This window comes from Numenius arquata, chromosome 15, assembly GCF_964106895.1.
Source record: "Numenius arquata chromosome 15, bNumArq3.hap1.1, whole genome shotgun sequence".
NCBI classification, from domain to species: Eukaryota; Metazoa; Chordata; class Aves; order Charadriiformes; family Scolopacidae; genus Numenius; species Numenius arquata.
In genome coordinates this window covers 3,144,862-3,166,049 of record NC_133590.1, presented here as the reverse complement: position 1 = coordinate 3,166,049, position 21,188 = coordinate 3,144,862, and the positions used below count along the sequence as shown (strand labels likewise).

At 47.0% G+C, this 21,188-nt stretch overlaps 1 protein-coding gene across 2 annotated transcripts in view; it reads right to left on the bottom strand.

Annotated features, from left to right (window-relative positions):
• Positions 1-21,188, bottom strand: part of SUFU (SUFU negative regulator of hedgehog signaling) — a 106,134-nt gene that overhangs the window by 82,905 nt on the left and 2,041 nt on the right. For both annotated transcript variants that reach the window (XM_074159050.1, XM_074159051.1), the window contains exon 2: positions 13,535-13,669. In XM_074159050.1, coding sequence (XP_074015151.1) covers positions 13,535-13,669 — 135 coding nt within the window. The remainder of the gene's footprint in view (positions 1-13,534; positions 13,670-21,188) is intronic.

Here is a 21,188-nt window from a genome sequence, read left to right as displayed (position 1 = left end):
GCCTCAACCACTTCCCTGCGCAGCCCATTCCAAGGCTTAAGAACCCCTTCCGTGGAAAAATTGTTCCTAATCTCCAATCTGAACCTCCCCTGGGGCAACTTGAGGCCATTTCCTCTTGTCCCATCGCCTGTGGCTTGGGAGAAGAGACCGACCCCCCCTGGCTACACCCTCCTTTCAGGGAGTTGTAGAGAGCGAGAAGGTCTCCCCTCAGCCTCCGTTTCTCCAGGCTGAACAGGCTATGAAGCACCACGGCCAAGAACACAGGTATGGACTTTTACTAATGGTATCCTGTGTCCAAAACAGCTGGCAGGACTCACAGCAGATAATTCACAAACACATGAGTTAAACTCATTTTGACAGAAACGGTTACTATACTCAGCTCCCACTCAGCCGCATGGGAAACAGCTCCTGAACTATATGCTCTCTCCAGCCTAGCGTGTTAAAGTAAACCACCATCAGTCTTCAGGTCACTATAATGTGCTGGGCTGCAAGTTAAGGCAATTTAGGGGTTGGTTCTTTGAGGTTCAGCTGTCCATGCCATGAAAGTAGTAGCATCTGGAAGGAGGACAGGATCCTGCTTAGCCGCAGGAGGTTAATCCCTTTAAGCTCTAGAGGTTTGGAAGCATTATTGTCTCATTCTTTCTGGAGACCGCAAACACATACACACATGTAAGGATAGTGCCTGTAGATTAAGGGCAAAAGGCTATGATGGCCCTGTTGGTGCCAAAGGGATCTATCTCCCTCACTATTAACACTAAGTCAAGAAACTTCAGAATACTCCTAAAGTCCTAAACCAGCATCCAGGCGACCTAAGTTTTAATCCCTTGTCTGCTACAAACTTCCCTTTCTCCTCAATGAGGTACTTCGGAATTGGGTTCTCAGATGTAAAATAATGGCATTTCCCCGCTTCAAAGACTAACGTGACACTCTCATCATATAGGAAATGTTTATATACTCCATCTACCAAGGTCACAAAAGCTGGGAAATTAACTCCACATTCTGCACAGAATGGACAAAAACTGAGCACGGGAAATGACTAAAACAACAAAATATGAAACAGGAGGTTGCAGGGATGTGTCACTCTCTACCCCAGCAAAAGATGTCTACATGAGGGCAGTTTACTTTTTATTTTCTCTGTTTTACGGTGCATGGATGTAGCTACACCAGTAGGTCAATCTCCTATACCATCGTTTGATCTTCTGCTACAGTCATAACTGAACTGACAAGACCAAACCATTTCATCTTCATGATTCCAAAAGACATATTAAAAAATAAATAAATAAAAAAAAAATCTATGTGAAATCAAGTGACTAGAGGACTGGATGTGCTTTTCATGAGGTTGAGGGCTCACACAATTCTCCAGGGAGCCATCGAGGCTTCCCACCTCACATCCAGCAGAACCCATCCCAACCCAGCTGAGGTGTCCCCAAGGGCAGGCTCTCAACGCTGCCAGCAGAGCCAGCGCCGCAAGCGATGCTGTGCTTCTTGGCACAGCTGGGAAAGCACAAACAGCCTGGCTGCGATGGCTTGGGGAAGTTGCCGCAGAATTGCATCATCTTATTGCCCACTGAAAGGATGTGGAAAGAATAGCGACAAGTACAATAAGGATTTACGGCTGCGCTCACAGAATAAAGGGCAGGGAACTAGCAAAGAAGAAAACAACTTATCAAGACCTGTACTTTAACATTTTACTTAAGCTGTCTATTTATGGCGCACTTCAGACCTAAGTATCCTTCACTTGTACAAGGTCCAGCAGAGCAGTGCTCTCACTTGGCCCGAGCTGGAGGCGATTCTGCAAGCCCAGCACGCAGCCACGGCGCTATAGGGCACGCTAGGGAAGACAACCTCTCATCTCCACACACATCCCATTTCATAGTGGGACTGAATCCTTAGCTCTGATGCACTGGTCTTCGCGCAGCCCGTAAGGAATGGTAATACATCTCCAAACCTTCACCTAAGGGCTCAGCTGCAACCTCGCCAGGCAAGAGAACACAAGCCATGGGCCAGTTGGAGCCAGCATGGCTGGGAAGGAAGGAGGGTGTCGCTGTGCCTGGTGAGCAGCTGGGAAAAGGGCACCGACTTTCCTTGCAGTGTCTGCTGGCTCCTTCCCTAGCTCCTACTGTGGAAAGTTCTGCAGCTGCTGGGAGGAACCCATTCGCATAACAAAAGCAGCTTTCAAAAGCAGTCCGGGAGGGTGGAAAGAATAAGAGAAAAACCCAAAGCCAGAAGCTACACTGACAGCTACAGTTAGGGGTTTTTTCAGCATTGCCTAGAAGTCTCAGGGCTCCAACATGTTACGTAGAATTTAAACACTGGTGTCTCCCATTACTTTCCTGCTGGCTAAAGAACATAGGTTAAAAAAAATCATGCAAGAAACAACTGTAGCACACCCTCAAGCACGTTTTTAGGGCTCTCATATAATTAAGTTCTCAGTCGTGCAATAAATGAGCTTGAGGCATGAAAAGTACTTAGGAGCTTTTAGGAGCCTGAGCTCCCACAGGTTTCAATTGGGGTTTAGGCACCCAAGTATCCTGCTGGATCTGGGATTCAATCCCCCATCTTTCGCTTCATTAGCTGTGGAAATCAAGATGATACTTCCCTACTTGCTGAGCTGTTAGATCAGCTCATTTCATTGTAGAGGGTGCACAGGAAATCACACTGATGAGCACCATAAGAGATCTTAACCAATTTAACAGGCAGGGAAAGGTCCTTGCAGTTAGAGATGCAATTCCAGGGAAAAGAAAGCACCAGACCGCTGGTGAAAGACTCCCCAAAGGGAAACATGAGACAGCTGCAATGAAAAGTCTACTCTCTCTCTCTCTCTATATATATATATATATTTATTTTTTCAAAAATCTGTCTTTAAGTGTTAAGCTTCTCCTGCAAGACTATCGTTCCTTTGAAGCGTTGGAAACTTTCAGAGGTAGGAGTCAGAGGCTGGTATTTTTGATCTACTGAAATAAACACCTGCCTTGTGAATGTTACGCAGCCTCCATCCGCTGTAAGACAAAATCCAAAAGGATAAAATAAATCTTGGCCTCTTTAAATCAAACAGAGGAGGAAAGAAAGCATCATTCCCCCCCCTTTCCTTTCAGTGGGACCAAGCGTACCCCTACAGATTTTAATAGTGGCAAAAGTTTTGCATCTCAGCCAAACCAATTACGGAAACTGCAAAATGGCCCAGCTTCTCTTACAAACAGGAGTAAAATTGGGAGAGAGACGCCAGCTCACAGTGTATTTCGGTACTGCTTATTTCTCAGGGCAGTAAGAACAAACACGCTCCTCACGTTCCCCATCGCTTTACAAGGAAAAACCTACCCGGTAGAAGAGTTCAGCGTACAGCTCATCGCAGCCGCTCTGTTGCAGAAAATCCCCCCAGCCATCTCTGAACACTAAATTCCTTGCTTTTCTGCTTAATGTTACTCTTCTGGGTAAAAAAGAATTCAAGGCCCAGAGACATATTATTTTTGCGTAATAAAGTTATACATATGGATTCAACTTAGCTAGGAAATGTCAACTTAAGGCTTGTCTTCATGAGGAAATTTACTGTAACTAGTCTACCAGTATAATTATATTGCTGTAGTTCTACTGGTAAAATTCCCCTGTTGAGCCTTATTCATAACAACAGCCGCCTTTATGGTTTATTTTTGTCGACTGTGCCAAAAAAGGCCCCTGCTCCAGAAAGGCCACAACAATTCACAGGGGAGGAAGGGAAGGAGCCATTGCCAGTGCAAGGAGAGCGGCAGAAAGAGTAACACTATAGAAATGGCATTATTTCTCTATACCAATTATTTGCTACAAAAAAAAAAAAAATTAAATGCTGTAAGGAAATGATACTGCACATCAGATATGGTTACAGGTAAGGTATGTGCCGGGTTTATGCCACATTTCATAGCTTTGGTAGAGTTCCCCAAGCCGGACACCACTCTGCATCGGACCTTCCATCTGCATCCTTTTGTTCTCGTCTTCTCCCCAGCCGCTGCAGCGCATTTCCCAGGCGCAGGCTCCTTCCTCCATCCCCTTCCAGGAGCGATGCCTCGCAGCCCAACTGCTGCCCCTGACCCCTGGACGGAGCACCCGACCCTCCAAAACTAATGGGTGGTAAAGACCGACCCCTCTGGTTTACAGTTTGCATCTTCAGGGAGGAGAGATAGCCGAAAAGCAAATAACTCTCTTTGCAAAAGGGATTTTAAGACAATTGCCCTTCACTTCGGCAGTGCAAGAATGCGGAGCTAGACAAAACAATGAGCCATCTGTGCACTCTTCCCTCCTTCCCTTGTCTCTAACCCTGTGGGCTTAAATCAGAGCTCCCCAAGAATGGCTGAGTCCCCCTTCACCTCCGCCCACCCCGCTTACATCCTGCAAAAAACAGTTTTCTGCGCCCCCCCCCTTTTTTTTTTTCTTTTTTTGTTCTTAAGAGCCCTTGCAAAATCTTCCTTTAAACCTCAGCCCTTTGTCAGGTGCTATCCCATCTACCCAGCTTTGTCAAGTGATCAAAAAATGCCTCCCACCAGACTATCCCTTCCTTGTTTACCATCCCTGGAGGCAGAGTGGCACTCGGGAGCCCTCGCCACTCCTTTGTCCAAGGAAGGGAATACCATCTGAATGGGAGACCACCAAAGATTTACAGCCCTCTTTTGTTAAGCCTGGTGTCACTGCCTATTGGGCCTCGATTCAAAATTGAGATGACAGTAGAGGGGCAGCCGAGTTCGGTAATTGCTACGGAGTTTCCAGCTTAGGAGAAATACCAATAGCTCAAATTTTCAAATAAAATCGGTCATTTTATTACCAGTGGCAGTTTGTGGTTACCGATTGTAACCACTGCCCCACCAAGGAACACGGACTATTCTAGTACTAGTCAGGAAGGCATGTTCCCAACGCTGAGGGAAAAAAAAAGGAGATTAGGTCTGAATAACAGCATTCAGATGCATCTCTGCAAACATTCATTTTGTTAGTATCATTATTCCAGCAAGCAAAAGGATAAAAAAAGTCAACCCTCCTTTGATCTCACCGCCGGAATGGCCACACAGCTCAAAAAAATGCTTTTACCTTCATGTTGTGCTGGAAAAAAAAGCCCACTATCTTTTATTTCTTGCTTTTTAGAACATCCTAAACAGATCTTTATCACGTAAAACAATCTTTCACTAGAAGACCCAACTTTGATCTCCAGTCGCTCCCCTTCCCGGCAGGCTGAGCTCGCTGGGAGAGCGGAGCCTGCAAGCTCTCCCACGTCATTCAGCACTAACCCAGCCGGGAGACCGGAGTAAGGAAGCCCTGTCTTGGGCCAACTCTCCTCCCCTACGCCAAAATCATAAATGTTCAAAGTTCTGCTGACAAAAAGAAATCATCCAGCTTGAATACCATGCCCCTTCCTCTGCATGGCAGCAAGAGGCTCATCTTACCGGGACGCACGTGCAGATGCGCTACTGAACAGGATGCGGGGCTTGCTGTCAGGAACGCTCAGCTATAAACCTACTTCCAATCTTTTTTTCCTTTTTTTTTTTTTTTTATTGAAAACAGTCCTTCTTGTAAATTGAACCACTGCACTGTAAACGTTAAACGAATTTCCTTCAACGCTTCAAAAAAAAAAAAAACCAAAAAAAGAAAATTCCAAGTCTAGTACAGTTCAAGCTTGCTCTCATCCCACCACCTCTGCACGCAAAGACGGATACACCGCAGAGGACTTCTCTCTGTAGGTGGCCTACATCTTTCACATTAACGGTGCTAACTACCTCCGACAAATGCCATTTTGGAAGCCAAGTGGACTCTGCCTGGGAGGAAGGGGGGGGGGGGGTGGGGAAAAAAGGTTTCCCCACGGTGACCACAGCTTCAAGGGAGGTCTGCCTCCAGCAGAGAAGCGCAAGTCCTAGTCCTGGTGCATTGCCTTAGTGGTCGGAGGGACACCGTCAATGGGGCGTGTAAATAGGCACGACACTTGGTTTAACTGTTTTTTTTTTTTTTTTTTTTTGCCTGGGAAATAGGGAATTGAACCCTACGTGATCACACCTGTGCATGTGCTTCTTTAAAATGTCCCCGCGATTTTGGAACTCATTAGTCAAATTCAATCAAGTCCTTCAAAGGAAGAGTTGTCCCCAAATAGCCCATTTCTACAAAGCAGGCAGAAACAGCCAGACAGAAGAGAAGGATCCACAGGCACTCCCAGTAAACAAGTTCCAGCAGAAGCATAACTGCATTTCTAGACACCAGAGAATCCATACAGGTGAGACTTGCTAAAAGTCTTTTAGGAAATTTTAGGAAAAGCTCAGTCTAACTCATATCTTTACAGACATGAAAAAAATCCAACCACAAGACAAATCCATTATAAAAACCCGGATCTTATTGGCCTCCTGCAACTAAACTGCTCTTTCCAACTCTGATGGATTCTCAAGTAAGTTATTGTTAAAAGGAAATATCTTTTGTCACAGAACTCTCTAGTTCTGTGGCCTCTCCCTTCCCACTCTGTCATGAACCTTCATCTGCCCTGTCTCAGAAAAAAAGACCAAACTGAAAAATAAGCATTACATTTGGGGTCAATCTGTGATAGACAAACAAGAGACCTAGGAAGAAAAACGAAGTTGAGACTTTGATGCACATCTTGGACTCTCCCTCCTCCAGTATGTGCTCTTGTACGTGCTTCCTAAACTGATCTTCTCAATGTCCTCTTCCACGTCATTCCTTTTAGCTGGGTCAGATGCTCCACCTCCAGCAACAGTACATAGAAGAAATATTTCTTCAGTGCACTGGCTAGAGCTCAATTCCCACATAAAAAGCTGTGGCAACATGAAGCAGGAAGACATGGAGACCTGGAAGAAGCTCCTCAGGGACTGTAGATCTCCAGAATTTCATTCCTGTGGTGGCTGTTTCCCACAACCAACCCATCACAGTCACACCTCACAAAAGTCTGACCCAGGAGCAGAATCACTATTTGCTGATCCTCAACTTCAGGATACATCCCCAAAACTATACGTCACTTCCCTATCCCATGTGCTGAAGTTGCTACTAAGCTGCCATCCCTGACACAGCGGGTGTCCTTTGACTTCAGGACTAATAGAATCATAGAATTGTCTGGGTTGGAAGGGACCTTTTAGATCATCTAGTCCAACCATCAACCTATCTCGGATAAAAACCATCACTAAACCATGTCTCTAAGCACTATGGCAACCCGTCTTTTCAATCCCTCCAGGGATGGTGCCTCAACCACTTCCCTGGGCAGCCCATTCCAAGGCTTAAGAACCCTTTCAGTGAAAAGGGTTCAGGCTAGTGAAAAAAAAATGAGGATGAGAGGAGCATATGCACACTCGAAAGAAACTGGACACCATGAAAGGTGGACGAAAACCTTAGGTTTTTAATAATTTTCCTTGAATTTCAGGCTCAATTCCCAAACTAAACCACTTTCATAAAAATCATAGAATGGTTTGGGTTGGAAGGGACCTTAAAGATCATTGACTTCCAACTCCCCTGTCACGGACCGTGATGCCTTCCGCTAGACCAAGTTGCTCAAAGCCCCATCCAATCTGGGCTTGATCTTTCATCTCTCCAAGATAGATATGCTGAACTCTACAGAAGTTGTTTCAAAATCTCATCTGAAATATGGATTCACAACTAACACCACCCCTCCCTAATTTACTGTCTTCCCAAAGGGCCTTTATTTTATTGCATTTTGATGAAAACAAAGAGGGGCAGAGCCAGTCTCCACCATTTTAAAAGCATTCACAGTCACCTTGCAGCTTGGTGTAGTATTTCAGCCGTGCTTTAGGCATGTGGCTTATAAAGCACTCAGGGACCCATTAAATACCAAAATTTAAGGCTAAAGGCTGGCAAGTTGAGGGCAGTGAGCTTTTAAATTTATGAAAGGCTACAGAACTAAGAGGCCACTAAAGTGACAGCTGTCAGCACTACTCCATCCTACATTCATGCAGGCTCAAAGGAGAAGCCAGCACGCACTCAAAAGAAAGAGAGTGCTCGTTCCAACTTTCAGGCTATTTTCTAAATACTCTTTTCAAAGTCCTTTCATACTCAGAAAAAGCCTTCCAGAAAACATCCACCCCTCTGCAAGCCTTGCATTTGTTACCTGATCCAGTTTTGCGCTCCTTTTTCTTCCTCCCAGCTCTAACAAGCATCCTTGCCCTTTGACAAGTTAAGGTCATTCAGAGGATCTATACAAGGCAAGCAGAACACAAGCTGGACGGGGAGACCTTGAAAGGCTCACGCTTACCCTCACCTTTAATAGGGAGGCACCACCCACAGAGACAACGCCATTATCCCGGCATGCACCGCTCCCTCCGGATCCAAACGGTTAAGTAGCTGCAAATCAAAAGGACCACAGCGAGTTGGAACCTGTTGTCTCGGCGGGTGGTACCCTGCATCTGTATTAGAGATGAAGGCAGCTGTAATCTCTTTGGTTTTATGCAAATGGGATGCTTTGGCTCCTGGATAGCTGCCAGGGGGGAAAAAAAAAAAAAATACAAAAAAACCCACCCCAAAAACCAACAAACCCAAAACAAAACAAAAGACACCACCCTTGTCAATATGAAGTTTGTGTAGATCAGGAAACCCCATTACTGGAATTTGCATAAAAAGCTAAACATCAAAACGGAGTTGGCATGACTCTTCTCAGGATGTGGGAAGGCCACAAATACTAATCTTATCTCTTAACCTAGCCATAATTTAAATTTTGCTTTCTATTGTGGCTCTGAATTACAACCTTCCAATCTTAATACAAATAAGACTATTCAAGGTTTTCAGGAACTCCAGGAACTCTATCGCATCATGGTTCTCATTTTCCATGCACTACTTAAACCGTGAACAAAAAGGGTGAGCACTCAAACTACAGGAAGAGTTAATTGGAGATTCAGCCTTGGCCTCACAACGAACTGGAGACAGAAGTCAGTCTGGTGAAACACACATCACTTCCCAGCTCTCCAGACAACCCTGCACACCCCTGTGCCAGCACAATCCAGGGCTGGAGCACCCCATGGCCACCACTGAAGCTGCCATTGACACTGAGGGAGCCTGAGTCCAGCGACACTCACTGATACTGCCTCCCTCGGGCACCCGTTCTCCACGTAGGCAGAAGTCACCATCGCACCTGGAAACCACAGGAAGGATCAGGTGCCTGTGCCCTGGCCACGCTGACGGCCTGGCATGGGAGCATGAACCTGCAATTGCCAGCTGAGGCACCGTGCTTTGCACAGATGTATGGGGATGTGTTCCCTGCTGCTGATTTGTGGCCAAGAAGGCCAATGGCACCCTGGGGGGCATCAGAAGTGTGACCAGCAGGTCGAGGGAGGTCATCCTCCCCCTCTGCTCTGCCCTGGGGAGGCCCCATCTGGAGCACTGGGTCCAGTTCTGGGCTCCCCAGTTGCAGGACAGGGAACTGCTGGAGAGGGTACAGCAGAGGACCACAAAGATGATGAGGGGCCTGGAGCATCTCTCTGATGAGCAAAGGCTGAGGGACTTGGGTCTTTTTAGTCTGGAGAAGAGAAGACTGAGGGGGGATCTGATCAACGCCTATAAATACTTCAAGGGTGGGTGTCAGGAGGATGGGGCCAGTCTTTTTTCAGTGGTGCCCAGGGACAGGACAAGAGGGAACGGGCACAAACCTGAACATGAGAAGTTCCACCTAAACATGAGGAGGAACTTCTTTCCTGTGAGGGTGGCAGAGCCCTGGACGAGGCTGCCCAGAGAGGTGGTGGAGTCTCCTTCTCTGGAGACATTCAAACCCCGCCTGGACACGTTCCTGTGCAACCTGCTCTGGGTGGACGTGCTTTGGCAGGGGGTTGGACTAGACGATCTCCAGAGGTCCCTTCCAACCTCATATCATTCTGTGATTTTGCTGTGGGGCAGTAGCTGCCAGCAAGGGGTGGAAAAGGGATTAGGACCTGTCTCCTCTCTCACAGCCACACCGGCCAGAAGCTCCCTGCAGTGTGCTCACAGGCTACATACGCACTCATCACTGCAGGACACAGTCTTTCCTTTCAGAAAGCAATAACAGTCAAAAAAACAGGCTCTGCTCTAACCCTGCTGAACAGACTCAAGAATTTACACATCGGTTTTGATTTTAAAGTAGACAGAAAAAGTTAAAAACGGAGAATAACTTGCAAAAATGTCCCGGAAGAATTTCGGCCGCCACTCAAGTTGTGCAACACGCTTGACTGGAGAGACTTATTTCCATGCAAGCAGTTTGGCATGAAATCCCACTGAAAGGCCTGCGGTTCCCTAACGCTGTCATGACGTCATGATTTAGGATTTTTAGAGCGATCAGCCCAGCACAGCTGGTGTCATGGTTGCCATTATACCATGAAACACTGAGTGGTTTTAAATGAAAAAGGTTTCCCTGTTTGAAACTCTTAGCTTTCTTCCATCTTATTCCGTGGACTCTTAAAACCAGACCAGTTCTGTAAGCAGAGAATAGCTGATATTTAAGCAGAGCAGGAAATAGTGCTGCTTTAACTGAAAATAAATCTGTCAACAAGGAGGCACAGACTCCACTTCAGACTTTTCAGGTTCTTATTAAAAAATATAAATTAAACTCAACATTTTCACGTTACTTGCTACATCTGTTTGCTATTCCATTATAAATAAAAATATAGGGGCCTCCAATTCAGTTTTGGTTCACTCAAATCAAAAAGTCCTTTTCATTTAATACTGCACTATAATTGGTCTAGATTGCACTGTATTACCAAAAGAGGTCCATGAGAAATAGGCTATGCATTACCCAAAGTCAAGCTGAGAGACTAAAAAGGCCTTTGGCTGTGTAGTATCCATCCCTTTCTAAAGGATGAAGGAGGCAAGGTCATGGAAGCACAACCCCAATACAGGAACCCCTCTGGCTGATGCAAGCAGGTCCATCTTTTCATCAAACCAACACCTATCTCCAGAGGCCAGGGCAGCTGAGCAGAGTTCAAAATTCCCGTCACCCCACACTCCCACCAACACACTTCACCTGGGACAGCAGAATCCCACAGTCCTTCAAGCAATAAAGACACTGATAGCCACTTTCTTAAACAAGGGCTTTATTAAATTCCCTGATGGAGAGCAAGAGCATATGGAAATCGCAGGAAAAGTCACTACACTCCTGCAAAGAGCACCCAGTGCTGGTTTGATGATGTGTAGTTCCCGTGGCAGTTGTGTTTCAAGAGTAGTTAGCAAACAGTGACTGCTGTTGGGAGCAAGAATCGACGGTGGGTGCTGAGCTCCTTTGAAAATCTCTCTGCCTGTCTGTGGTGCTCACCTACCAGGTGATAACTTCAGGTTCAGTGTTTAAGCCACGTGTAGGTTTTGACAGCTTTACCACACGCATATTTGTATGTTAAGAGTATTTGCCACAAAGGCAGAGCCAGCCTTCTCGACAGCACACGTAGTTTTAAGTTTTGTAGCTTCAAGAATGAGGCCGAAAATAAAGGTGACAGACTGCAGACAGCTCAACGTCTCAGAGTCAGTGACACAGGGACACCCTGCTCTAGAGCCAGGAACACTGATCCAGCCACACAGAGAGAAGGGAAACAGGCACATGTACCCAGTGCACAGAAATCACTTTGATGGATCTGTGCTCAAGAGGCTGCGGCCAACATCCCCAAAGCAGCGCCGCAGTGAGGGCTCGCTCTTTGCTCGTACTGCCCAGCTGCAGCAGCCTCCGGCACCGAGGCACACCAGCTCTCGGAGCCTCCTACCAGGCTCCCCGACACATGGGACACTCGGGGACTTTACTCCTGCTTCAATCAGCAGGCCTTGGAAATCACCTGCGGTCTATCTCTAGAGATGGGGGTTTAATTCCTGTGCCCTACAACCAGCAAAAGGCATATTCCACTATCTCAATCCAAATTTCCAGACCAAACCACATGACAGTATGAAAAGTTAGAATCTCGTGTCAGGAAGTTATTTAAAGTCGTGACACTCCACCTGTGTGATACTTTCACTCCTTCACCCCCAAGTTTTTCACTACAGAGGAACAACAGTAGTTTTCGGTCTGGCAGACAGGTTCTGGGAGTGAGAAGCCAGAGCACGTGTCAGGGAAGCTGTGTCCTTACATAATTTGCTGCTTCGTTCATAAAAACACATCACCCTTCATGTGTTCAGCTGAAACCCTCACGTCCACTGCCTGCTCTCAACTGAAACCATCAGGAAAAGAGTCTCACCAAGAGAACAGTATCACCAACCTCAGGCTGACAAGTCATCAAAGAGAAGAAGTCAGCACAGCATTTGCTCTGTCCAAAATGAGTCCCATCAAAACAAGGTGGGCAAACACAGGTCACCTAATCTCAGCAACCTCAGATTTTCAGTGGGAAAGATGAAATATCATGATCTGAGAACAAAGGCACAATGTGAAGGCCTTGCATGTCCATGGCATGGTTTCTTGCAGAACCAAGGGAAGGAAGCCTTTAACTTAATTTCTTTCACTTGCCCTACCTTTCCTCTGCCCCAGCGACTAACGACTGGGGTTTGCTGCTAGTAGATGTGTTGGGGTTAAACACCCCAGGCAGTTCCCTGTGACACTAGAGTCCTCTATAAACTCCAGTCTTAAAAGACTTGTCTTCTGAAAAACCATTCTGCAACCACAAAAATGAGAAACTGCCTTAAGGACGTGGGTAAGGTTAAAGGAACTACCTGACTGCTGCTGTTGCAAAAGAAGCACCTGGGTGAAAAAAACAACTGGCTGAAACTTAACTGAGACAAACAAAAGAGGGAAAGCTTGGGTGAACAAACTGGGGCCTTTGCTGCACCATTCATCAAGCACATTTACCCTGCAACTATAAAACAGCATAAAGACACTTTTACTAAACAGCGACAGCAGAAACCTTCTGCCATTTCTGGCTAGTTAAAAGGCAGTGTCCACAGCCTCAAGGTCATGACAGCTTGGCTACTGCTACTCACTTTAACTGGAGTTAACAAACAAGGTCAGTAAAAGAAAGACAGGAGTAAGCTGAGATCCTGCTGCTTGCCTGCCCTAATACAAAATGCCTACTAAAGACCATCCATACCAACAAGCTAAGATAATCATTTAATTATTGGAGAAAAGACAGTTAAACAATTACAATTTTATGCTTCTGTTGCACAGATTGGCATTTATACAGCAGCCACTGGGGTGGCAGCCCACTGACAGTAACACTGCTGTGCCAGCAATAGGAAAAATGCCCTTACAGCACTTTTCCAGAGGAAGGCATTTAACATGCACAGGGAGGGGTCAGGATTTAAGCATATGACCATAACAGACTTCCAAGAGTGAAAAACACAACAAGAAATTCAGTTAAAAAAAAAAAAGTTTCCCAACCAGTTTGGGGGGGGGGGGGAAAGTCACTCGATTTAACACTAACAAAGAAATATATTGCATTCAAAGCCTGCAGAGGGGAACACAGTAATTCTTCTACATCCAAGAACAGGCACACGTCACCCTTTGTGAGACCAAGGTCAGGGTATTCTCAGCAGAAAACCAGCTGTTCAAATAATAAGAACAGCAGGACAGGGGTTTACCTACAGTCCCCCAAAATGTAACACAAAATACACCACACAGCAGGGGAACTTCAATGACACTTACTCGTGGACTCTGTTGTCTCCATACAAGTCACTTAACCCGAAGCTGACGTAGTGCCAGTGCTCAGGAACGTTCAGCGCTGGGTTCCCCAGGTTTCTGTACATGCTAACGTAGTCCAGAGGATCAGGTCCTCCCAACCTGCATGAAAACCAGAAAGATTCTTAGATTAAGTTAGTTTATTCAAGACAAACGGGAAGTCTCCACAGGTGCTACAAGGGGCTGTACAAAGACCTGCTTTAAAACACAGCTAGTGACAAAAATGAAATTAGCATGTTTGAGTTACTTCTGAAAGAAAAAAAAAAATAAATAATTGAGGAGAAAGGTTGGGTTAAGTCCAGAAAGCTTCAAGCACAAGAAGGCAAAGTGCACGTATGCAACATACTAAAATGTTTTTAATGCTAAAGCATAAAAACCTCTGGAAAATCACATTAAAGCTTCCACAAAGCACAAAGAAAATTGGAAAACTGTACTAGTAGAAGAGCAATAGCTGTAACTGCACTGCAAGCTCTTAATTCAGTCCAGAGGCACATACCTCAATTAAAAAAAAAAAAAACACACAACAAAACCTGACGCTATTCCTCAAAGCAGAATTTGAAATGGCTGAGTTTTGAGGAGAGTAATCCATACTTCTGAACATAAACATGACAGTTAAAATAGTGGAGGGGAAAAATATCGATTCAGGAAAATTAGTACCAGAACTCGAAAAACACACTAGCTGCATTAATCAAGAACGAGTAAAAAGCATCATTGCAGCCTCTGCTTCAATATCACTGGCAGCACGGCCAGACCACATTCAGCAGCGATCACCAACACCTGCAGCCACCCTTCCCCTCCCAAGGCAGAAGGCAGGGATGCTGCCGTGCCCACCAAGAGCCCCTGCTCCCCACCAAAGGAGGGAACCTGCTGGACTGTTCTGCTCGCCGTTCGCCCTGTCGATCAGAAAAGCACACAGGCAGAAGCGAGCAAGAAGAGACAAGACATCAAACCACCTACCACAAGCGCTTACGGAAGAGCCTGAGTGGCTGCTTTAACTGTTTCCTGCCTCCAATTCACTTTTTCAAGTAAAATACTTTCAACTGCTCCAAACCAGAAAATCCAAACTAAGATGACCCCCTTCATTGAAACCACTTATTACACACTAATTCCCCTCATCTGCGTTGTATGTTCAGACCCTGACTCTACTACCGGCAGGTTGCAGGGTATGCCTGGGCTTCCCTCGCTAGCCCTGGGGGTTTGTGTATCATCATTACACACGCCACAAAAAGCGTGTGAGCACCTCAGTTTTATTCCCTGATTAAAGCACCGCTGCCTTATATCAAACACTGGCAGGCTTGGCAAGAAATACCTTCCCGGCTTCCAGGCTGCTTGTCCACTACCACTGCTCCGTGCCTGCTGGAAGCATTTCTGCTTCACACGCAGAGATTCGGACCTTGCATTACCAAGGAAGTTCTGGGGTGATCACACAACAAAGCTTAATTGCAGTTATTCCACTTAAGGCCAGTACCCTTCTGGGAGTCCCAGGCGAGAGTGATGCTCCAAGGCAGCAGAGAGGGAACTCTGAGAAGCATTTCAGTCCTCGGGCAGGAGTGTAACCAGGCTGCTGGGAGTAAAGTCGGAGTTACACCCTTTGGCTTCAGAAAACAGGCAATCGGTGCAGAAGGGGTTTAATCTCAAGCTTGCAGAGTTATCCCTAGATCACGTTCACCAAGTACGGCAACTTCCCGAAGTTCATTTAGGAGAGACTGTTGAGAAAACAGGTTTTTTCAGAGCTGAGGCCACTGGCATTGCAAAACAGTCACACTGCTGGAACGTCACTTTAGGGTTACAAAGATGATGAGGGGCCTGGACCACCTCTCTCACGAGGAAAGGCTGAGGGACTTGGGTCTGTTTAGTCTGGAGAAGAGAAGGCTGAGGGGGGATCTGATCAACACCTATAAATACTTCAAGGGTGGGTGTCAGGAGGATGGGGCCAGTCTTTTTTCAGTGGTGCCCAGGGACAGGACAAGAGGGAACGGGCACAAACTTGAACATGAGAAGTTCCATCTAAACATGAGGAGGAACTTCTTTCCTGTGAGGGTGGCAGAGCCCTGGAAGAGGCTGCCCAGAGAGGTGGTGGAGTCTCCTTCTCTGGAGACATTCAAACCCCGCCTGGACACGTTCCTGTGCAACCTGCTCTGGGTGGCCCTGCTTTGGCAGGGGGTTGGACTGGATGATCTACAGAGGTCCCTTCCAACCCCATGTGATACTGTGATTCTGTGAATTCTGCATGAGCCTCGCCACAGAGCTGCAGCAATTGGGTTATCTCCATGACAGATTCTCCAGAGCAGTAGTCACCATGGCTGGGCAGATGGATCCAACCCTTGCTGGTGGCTCATCGCTCTGCCCAGAGGCCAGCACCCGGCCGAGCTGACACGCAAAGCACCTGTAAGAAGGTGCTTTCCAGGGTGAGTTAACACACAGGGGGAGTCCCTGAACTTACCACCTGCAGGAAAGACAGTGCCAGGAAGGGATACGAGAGCAGGTTTCCTGTTGTTTCCAGAAGGCGCCTAAATACACAGATTTCTAGTGGCCGTGATACACTACTTGAAATCCTCTGCCCACCTCCTGCTGCCCAATCTTATCAAGCCTGTACAAAGCAATATATCAGCTTATATTATTAAAAGGCCCATGGGCTCTCTCCAGGAGTGTGCTGTGCTGCCTCCCTCCTACTGCTGCAAGAAAAAACCGAAAAAGCAGAGCAGGGTTATCTAACATGAGTGACTTTCCCAGGGACAGCTTCCCTCCTCTTAAGTCATATAAGGCCACCATGGTGGCTCCAGGCCATCTCCAGCTTCCTAGCAGGTCAGTCAAGGATGCAGCCCAGGATACCTGGGCAGGACAGAGGGGGTGAGGATCCCACCCCACCCAGTAATGGTGCTGAGGTCCATCGGCAAGGGCTAAAGCAGAATTACACAACCTTCTCGTATGACAGGCATCATCTTTGCCAGCTTAAAAAGCAAACCAGCGGGCAAGCACAGGGAACGCATGTGAGACCCTGGGATGAAGGAGAGTTTGATCCTCAGTGGCAGCCTGGGAATATCCATTCTCGAAGTCTAGCAATAGATTGAAACACTCAGAAAAGACAAGTCTCCACGACGCACCACATCTTCACCTGCCTTTCCATTCCTCTTCACCGGCACCAGGTCATGCTGGAGGCTGTCAGAGATCTCTGCTGTAGCTACCCATTCAGCGTGTGGCACAACCAGACAGCGCTCAGGCTCCCCACAGCAGTAACTCCTGGATCCATGATGGGAGCAGCCGGATGGAAGCAATTCCAGCCGTGACAATCGCTCGTCCCTCAAGGACTGGCAGTGAACACCAGCAGCCATGTACAATTATTCAAAGTTACCTGACTGGGAAGACTCCAGAGCAAGGGAGGTGAATATGCTGAGCAGCAAACCAGTGCGAGAGACTAGCAAGAGGTCAGAGCAGATGCGTAGGGTTTGCAATGAAGGGAGAACACCTTCACCTGCTAAGCAACAAGCATCTCCCACACGCACAAAACCTGCTTCCAAACTGGGTTTAGTAACACCTTCCATGTCAAATGACTGGCACTGGAACACTGCTGACACAGGCACTTTGGCACCGACAAGACACAAGACCAACCCTTAGAGTGCCCGTTTTCAGGACGGGGACTGCTCTGCCAGCTCCTCCCCAGGGCCACTCAAACCCATTCCACGCAGGCAGGGAGCAAGCCCAAGCTACCCGTGTCCTGGTGTGAAGCAAAACAGAACCAACTTTCTGTTCAGTAATTTTACATCCTGGCTAGGCCTCCTCTAACTCTCCGAAACTAACAACATACTGTGGAGAGAACTGCTCGCTCTCAGAGTGATAAGACCAATGTTTGTGCTCCGTGCCAAGGAACGGTGTGCAGAGAGGCTCTTCCTTATACTTATTCCTATAACAACCAAGGTCAGCTAATTTTGTTTTTTGCCCCATTGGAGGATCGGAAATGGAAAAAGCATAGAGGGGTCACATCTGTGGTGAGGAGCAGACAGGACAGGTGACCCAAACCTGACCAACAGGGTATTCCATCCCATCTACATCATGCTCAGTATAAAAGCTGAGGGATCAAAAGCTCAACTCTCTTTCTTCAATGGCCAACGTCCGAGGAGGACCCCGTCTGTTCATCTGCCTTTGATCCCGATCTGTGTGTTCCTGACTCCAGAGCTGGAACCCAGTTCCCATCCGTCGCTGAGTCCAGTCTGGGACTTCCCCAGTGCCTGCCGGTGACGTGACTGTCATCCTGGGAGCTTGACACGGTTTTGTATATATTGTATCTATTCTCATTATTTTCTTTTTTATTTTAATATTAATACTTCATTAAAGTAGTTTAGTTCATTCTAAACTTCTAAATCTCCTTATCTCTTCCTCTCCTCTCTTTTTTTGGGGGGAGGGGGAGGGCCATCTGTCATTCTGGCTTTGGTCAATTCGGCCAAAACCACGACAACCCGGCACCAGCCAGTTCGGGGGAGCGGAGCTCTGTCCTGCCCAGAGCAGACCCGACCAGAGTTAGGTACCCACCGACTTACGCGCTGCACCACAATCCAGACCATCCTTGCTCCCCGAGAAATCTGGTAGGCTTGGAAGAGAGTCAGATAAAAAGCCTGCAGCAGTGACTAATTGTCCTGGGTTAAGAGACACAGGACTAACTTTTCTTCTAAAAAACTGCACTTTTAGAAGACTCTAGTGTCTGAATTTGTGAAAATATTTACTTTATAGCCAGCCAGGCTCTGTGGGATTCAAGGTCTTACTGTTTTCGAGCCTTGCCACGTGCAGGGACGAGGAAGAGCAAGGCTGGGCACTTGACCCAGGCTGGCCAACAGGATTATTTCATACCATGAATGTCACATTCAATATAAATTAGAAAAGTTTGCTGCGTAGTTCTGTCTCCCTGATGGCGGTGGGTTCAGAGAACTCCTTGCCCCAGACCCCTGAGCCCTTCCTTTCCTCCCAAAGCCATTGTGCTCCCAGTGTCCGATATTTGCTGTCCCTGCTGGGAGCACACAGCTTCCTGCTGATATAACTGGCTGAGTATAATTCCTGTATATCTTATATCAGTATCGGGATTAATATTGGTTCATTAGTATTATTGTTAACTATTTAGTCTTATTCTATTAAATCTATTTATATTTCAACCCTCATGTTTCTTTGTGTTCCCCGATTCCCCTTTCCGGGTGGGGTGGGGTCATCGGGTGACAGAATAATTGTCTAAAAGACAATAAATTGTTATGGGTCTTCTCAAACCATAACACTAATTAAATCCCAAAAAATGCACATCCGCAGCATATACCCTTCCCGAAACCACTGCCACTGCCGCAGCACCCAGTGCTACCTTCAAACCAGCCACCTGGAGCACAGCTAGTAACGTACCCATGGCAATAACGCTCAGCAAAGGCCAGTCAGCACAGATTTTTATCCAGTTTCGGGAGCAGGTTTCGAGCACCGCTGCTGCCTGCTGTGGTACATCCTCCCGCCCACAGCCGCTCTTGCAGGGTTCGACCTTCTATCACAATCTACATATCAGTACACGCGTTCAACACAAAGAGCTGGAAGCGTTGGAGGATTTTATTAGGAAGAGCCCAACTTCAAAGGCAGAGGTACAGTACAAATTTGTTACATTCCCTATTCATGGAGCTCATTCAGGAGCAAGAAGGGCAGCCTCGGGGGAAACCCAGTATTTGCATCTGCACCCAGAGTCTTCTTTTGACTGGTGTTAAGAGAGCTCTGAAGTTTCTGTGGAAGGAGAAATCCAGAGGCAGGGAGGAAACAGCTCCGCAATGGGAAAAAAAAAAATGCCAAATTCCCACTCCATTCACCCTGGGAAGTCCTTAGTGGATTGTTTGTAGTCGCTTCCCAGCAGCTGACAACCAGACTGCTTTTCACAGCTACCTTTTGACAACCCTGCAGAAGTAAGTCCGTGGTCCCCAGGCGGCTGCAGACCACAGGTCAGTGTGCTGGTTTTTGAGCACACAGCCTAAATTCGAGACAGGTGATGAAAAACCAACAGTCCAGCCTGAATTCTGCCCGTTTCAAAAATCTACCACAAAGGAAAAGTACAAATTTGGGTTTTTTCACCAGCAATTCTATGCATCAAGATATTTCACTTTAAGAGATATGCAACCACGTTTTGGAAATAAAAGCGGATACTGGATATCAACACAGAGAAACTCCTTCTCAGTGCGTGGCCAGGAACTCTTCCAAGGAGTTCCAACTGCAACCATGAACTCTCTCCCAAAATATGCAAATGGCATTTAAAAGAAAAGACTAGTTCCACAAAATAACCAACACGACTAAACCCCTTCATTTAATAGGTATGTGGTTCTGCAGATTCTCCAACATGAGAAAGTAAAGATCTGCTCTGCCGTGCAAGCCCAAGAATATAACTTCAGCTCCCCTGAACAAAAAAAATTGCTGTTAACCATAGAGAAACTGATACGGATAATTAAAAGCTGATTAGTGTTACAATATTTCTCCTAAGGCAGGGAACTTTGTTCGCCAATTTCCTCTTCTAATCCAAACCAACTAATAGCCGGCAGACCAGGCAGAGCAGTACAGCCTCGCGGAGAGCAAGCGGTGGCAGAAGTCATTCTACCAGACTTCAACAAAACCAACCCTCAACACTGCTATCGAAGGGAGAGCAGACACCTGTAGTGTACGCGTAGGCTGGACCTCGCACAAGAATTTCCTGCATGGAACAGCAGTAATAAGCTCACCTCTGCAGGTCAAGGGAGGTGATTCTACCCCCCTACTCTGTTCTCATGAGACCCCACCTGGAGAGCTGTGTCCAGCTCTGGAGTCCTCAACACAGGAAGGACATGGACCTGTTGGAACGGGTCCAGCAGAGGGCCACGAAGATGATCAGAGGGCTGGAGCACCTCTCCTATGAAGACAGGCTGAGAGAGCTGGGGGTGTTCAGCCTGGAGAAGAGAAGGCTCCGGGGAGACCTTATAATGGCCTTCCAGTACCTGAAGGGGCTACAGGAGAGATGGGGAGGGACTCTTTGGCAGGAAGTGGAGCCATAGGACAAGGGGTAATGGTTTTAAACTGAAAGAGGGGAGATTTAGGTTAGATACTAGAAAGAAATTCTTTCCTGTGAGGGTGGTGAGACCCTGGAACAGGTTGCCCAGAGAAGCTGTGGCTGCCCCATCCCTGGAGGGGTTCAAGGCCAGGCTGGATGGGGCTTTGAGCAACCTGGTCTGGTGGGAGGTGTCCCTGCCCAGGGCAGGGGGGTTGGAACTGGATGAACTTTAAGGTCCCTTCCATCTCTAACCATTCTGTGATTCTATTTCTATGAGCGACGCTCTCGGCTCTTGCTGATGACTGAGCTGACAGCCAGAAGAACTGTTAAGTAGAAAATGCCAGGATAAACAGGCCTTCACTTTACTTCTTACTTGCAACCGACCATCGACCGACCATCGCTGCCAACAGCAGTTTTCCTAGTGTTTGAGTTCCAATTGCAGTGAAGCCCTAATCAGCCCCTTAAGCAAACAAGCCGCAAGGTTTCTTCCCAAACAAGGGTCTTTGCCATTCTCCTTTATAAACCTGAATCTCCCTCCATCCCACACAAATCTTACGTCACTCTAGTCAGTCTTGTTTTAAGCTGTTGACAGAAAAG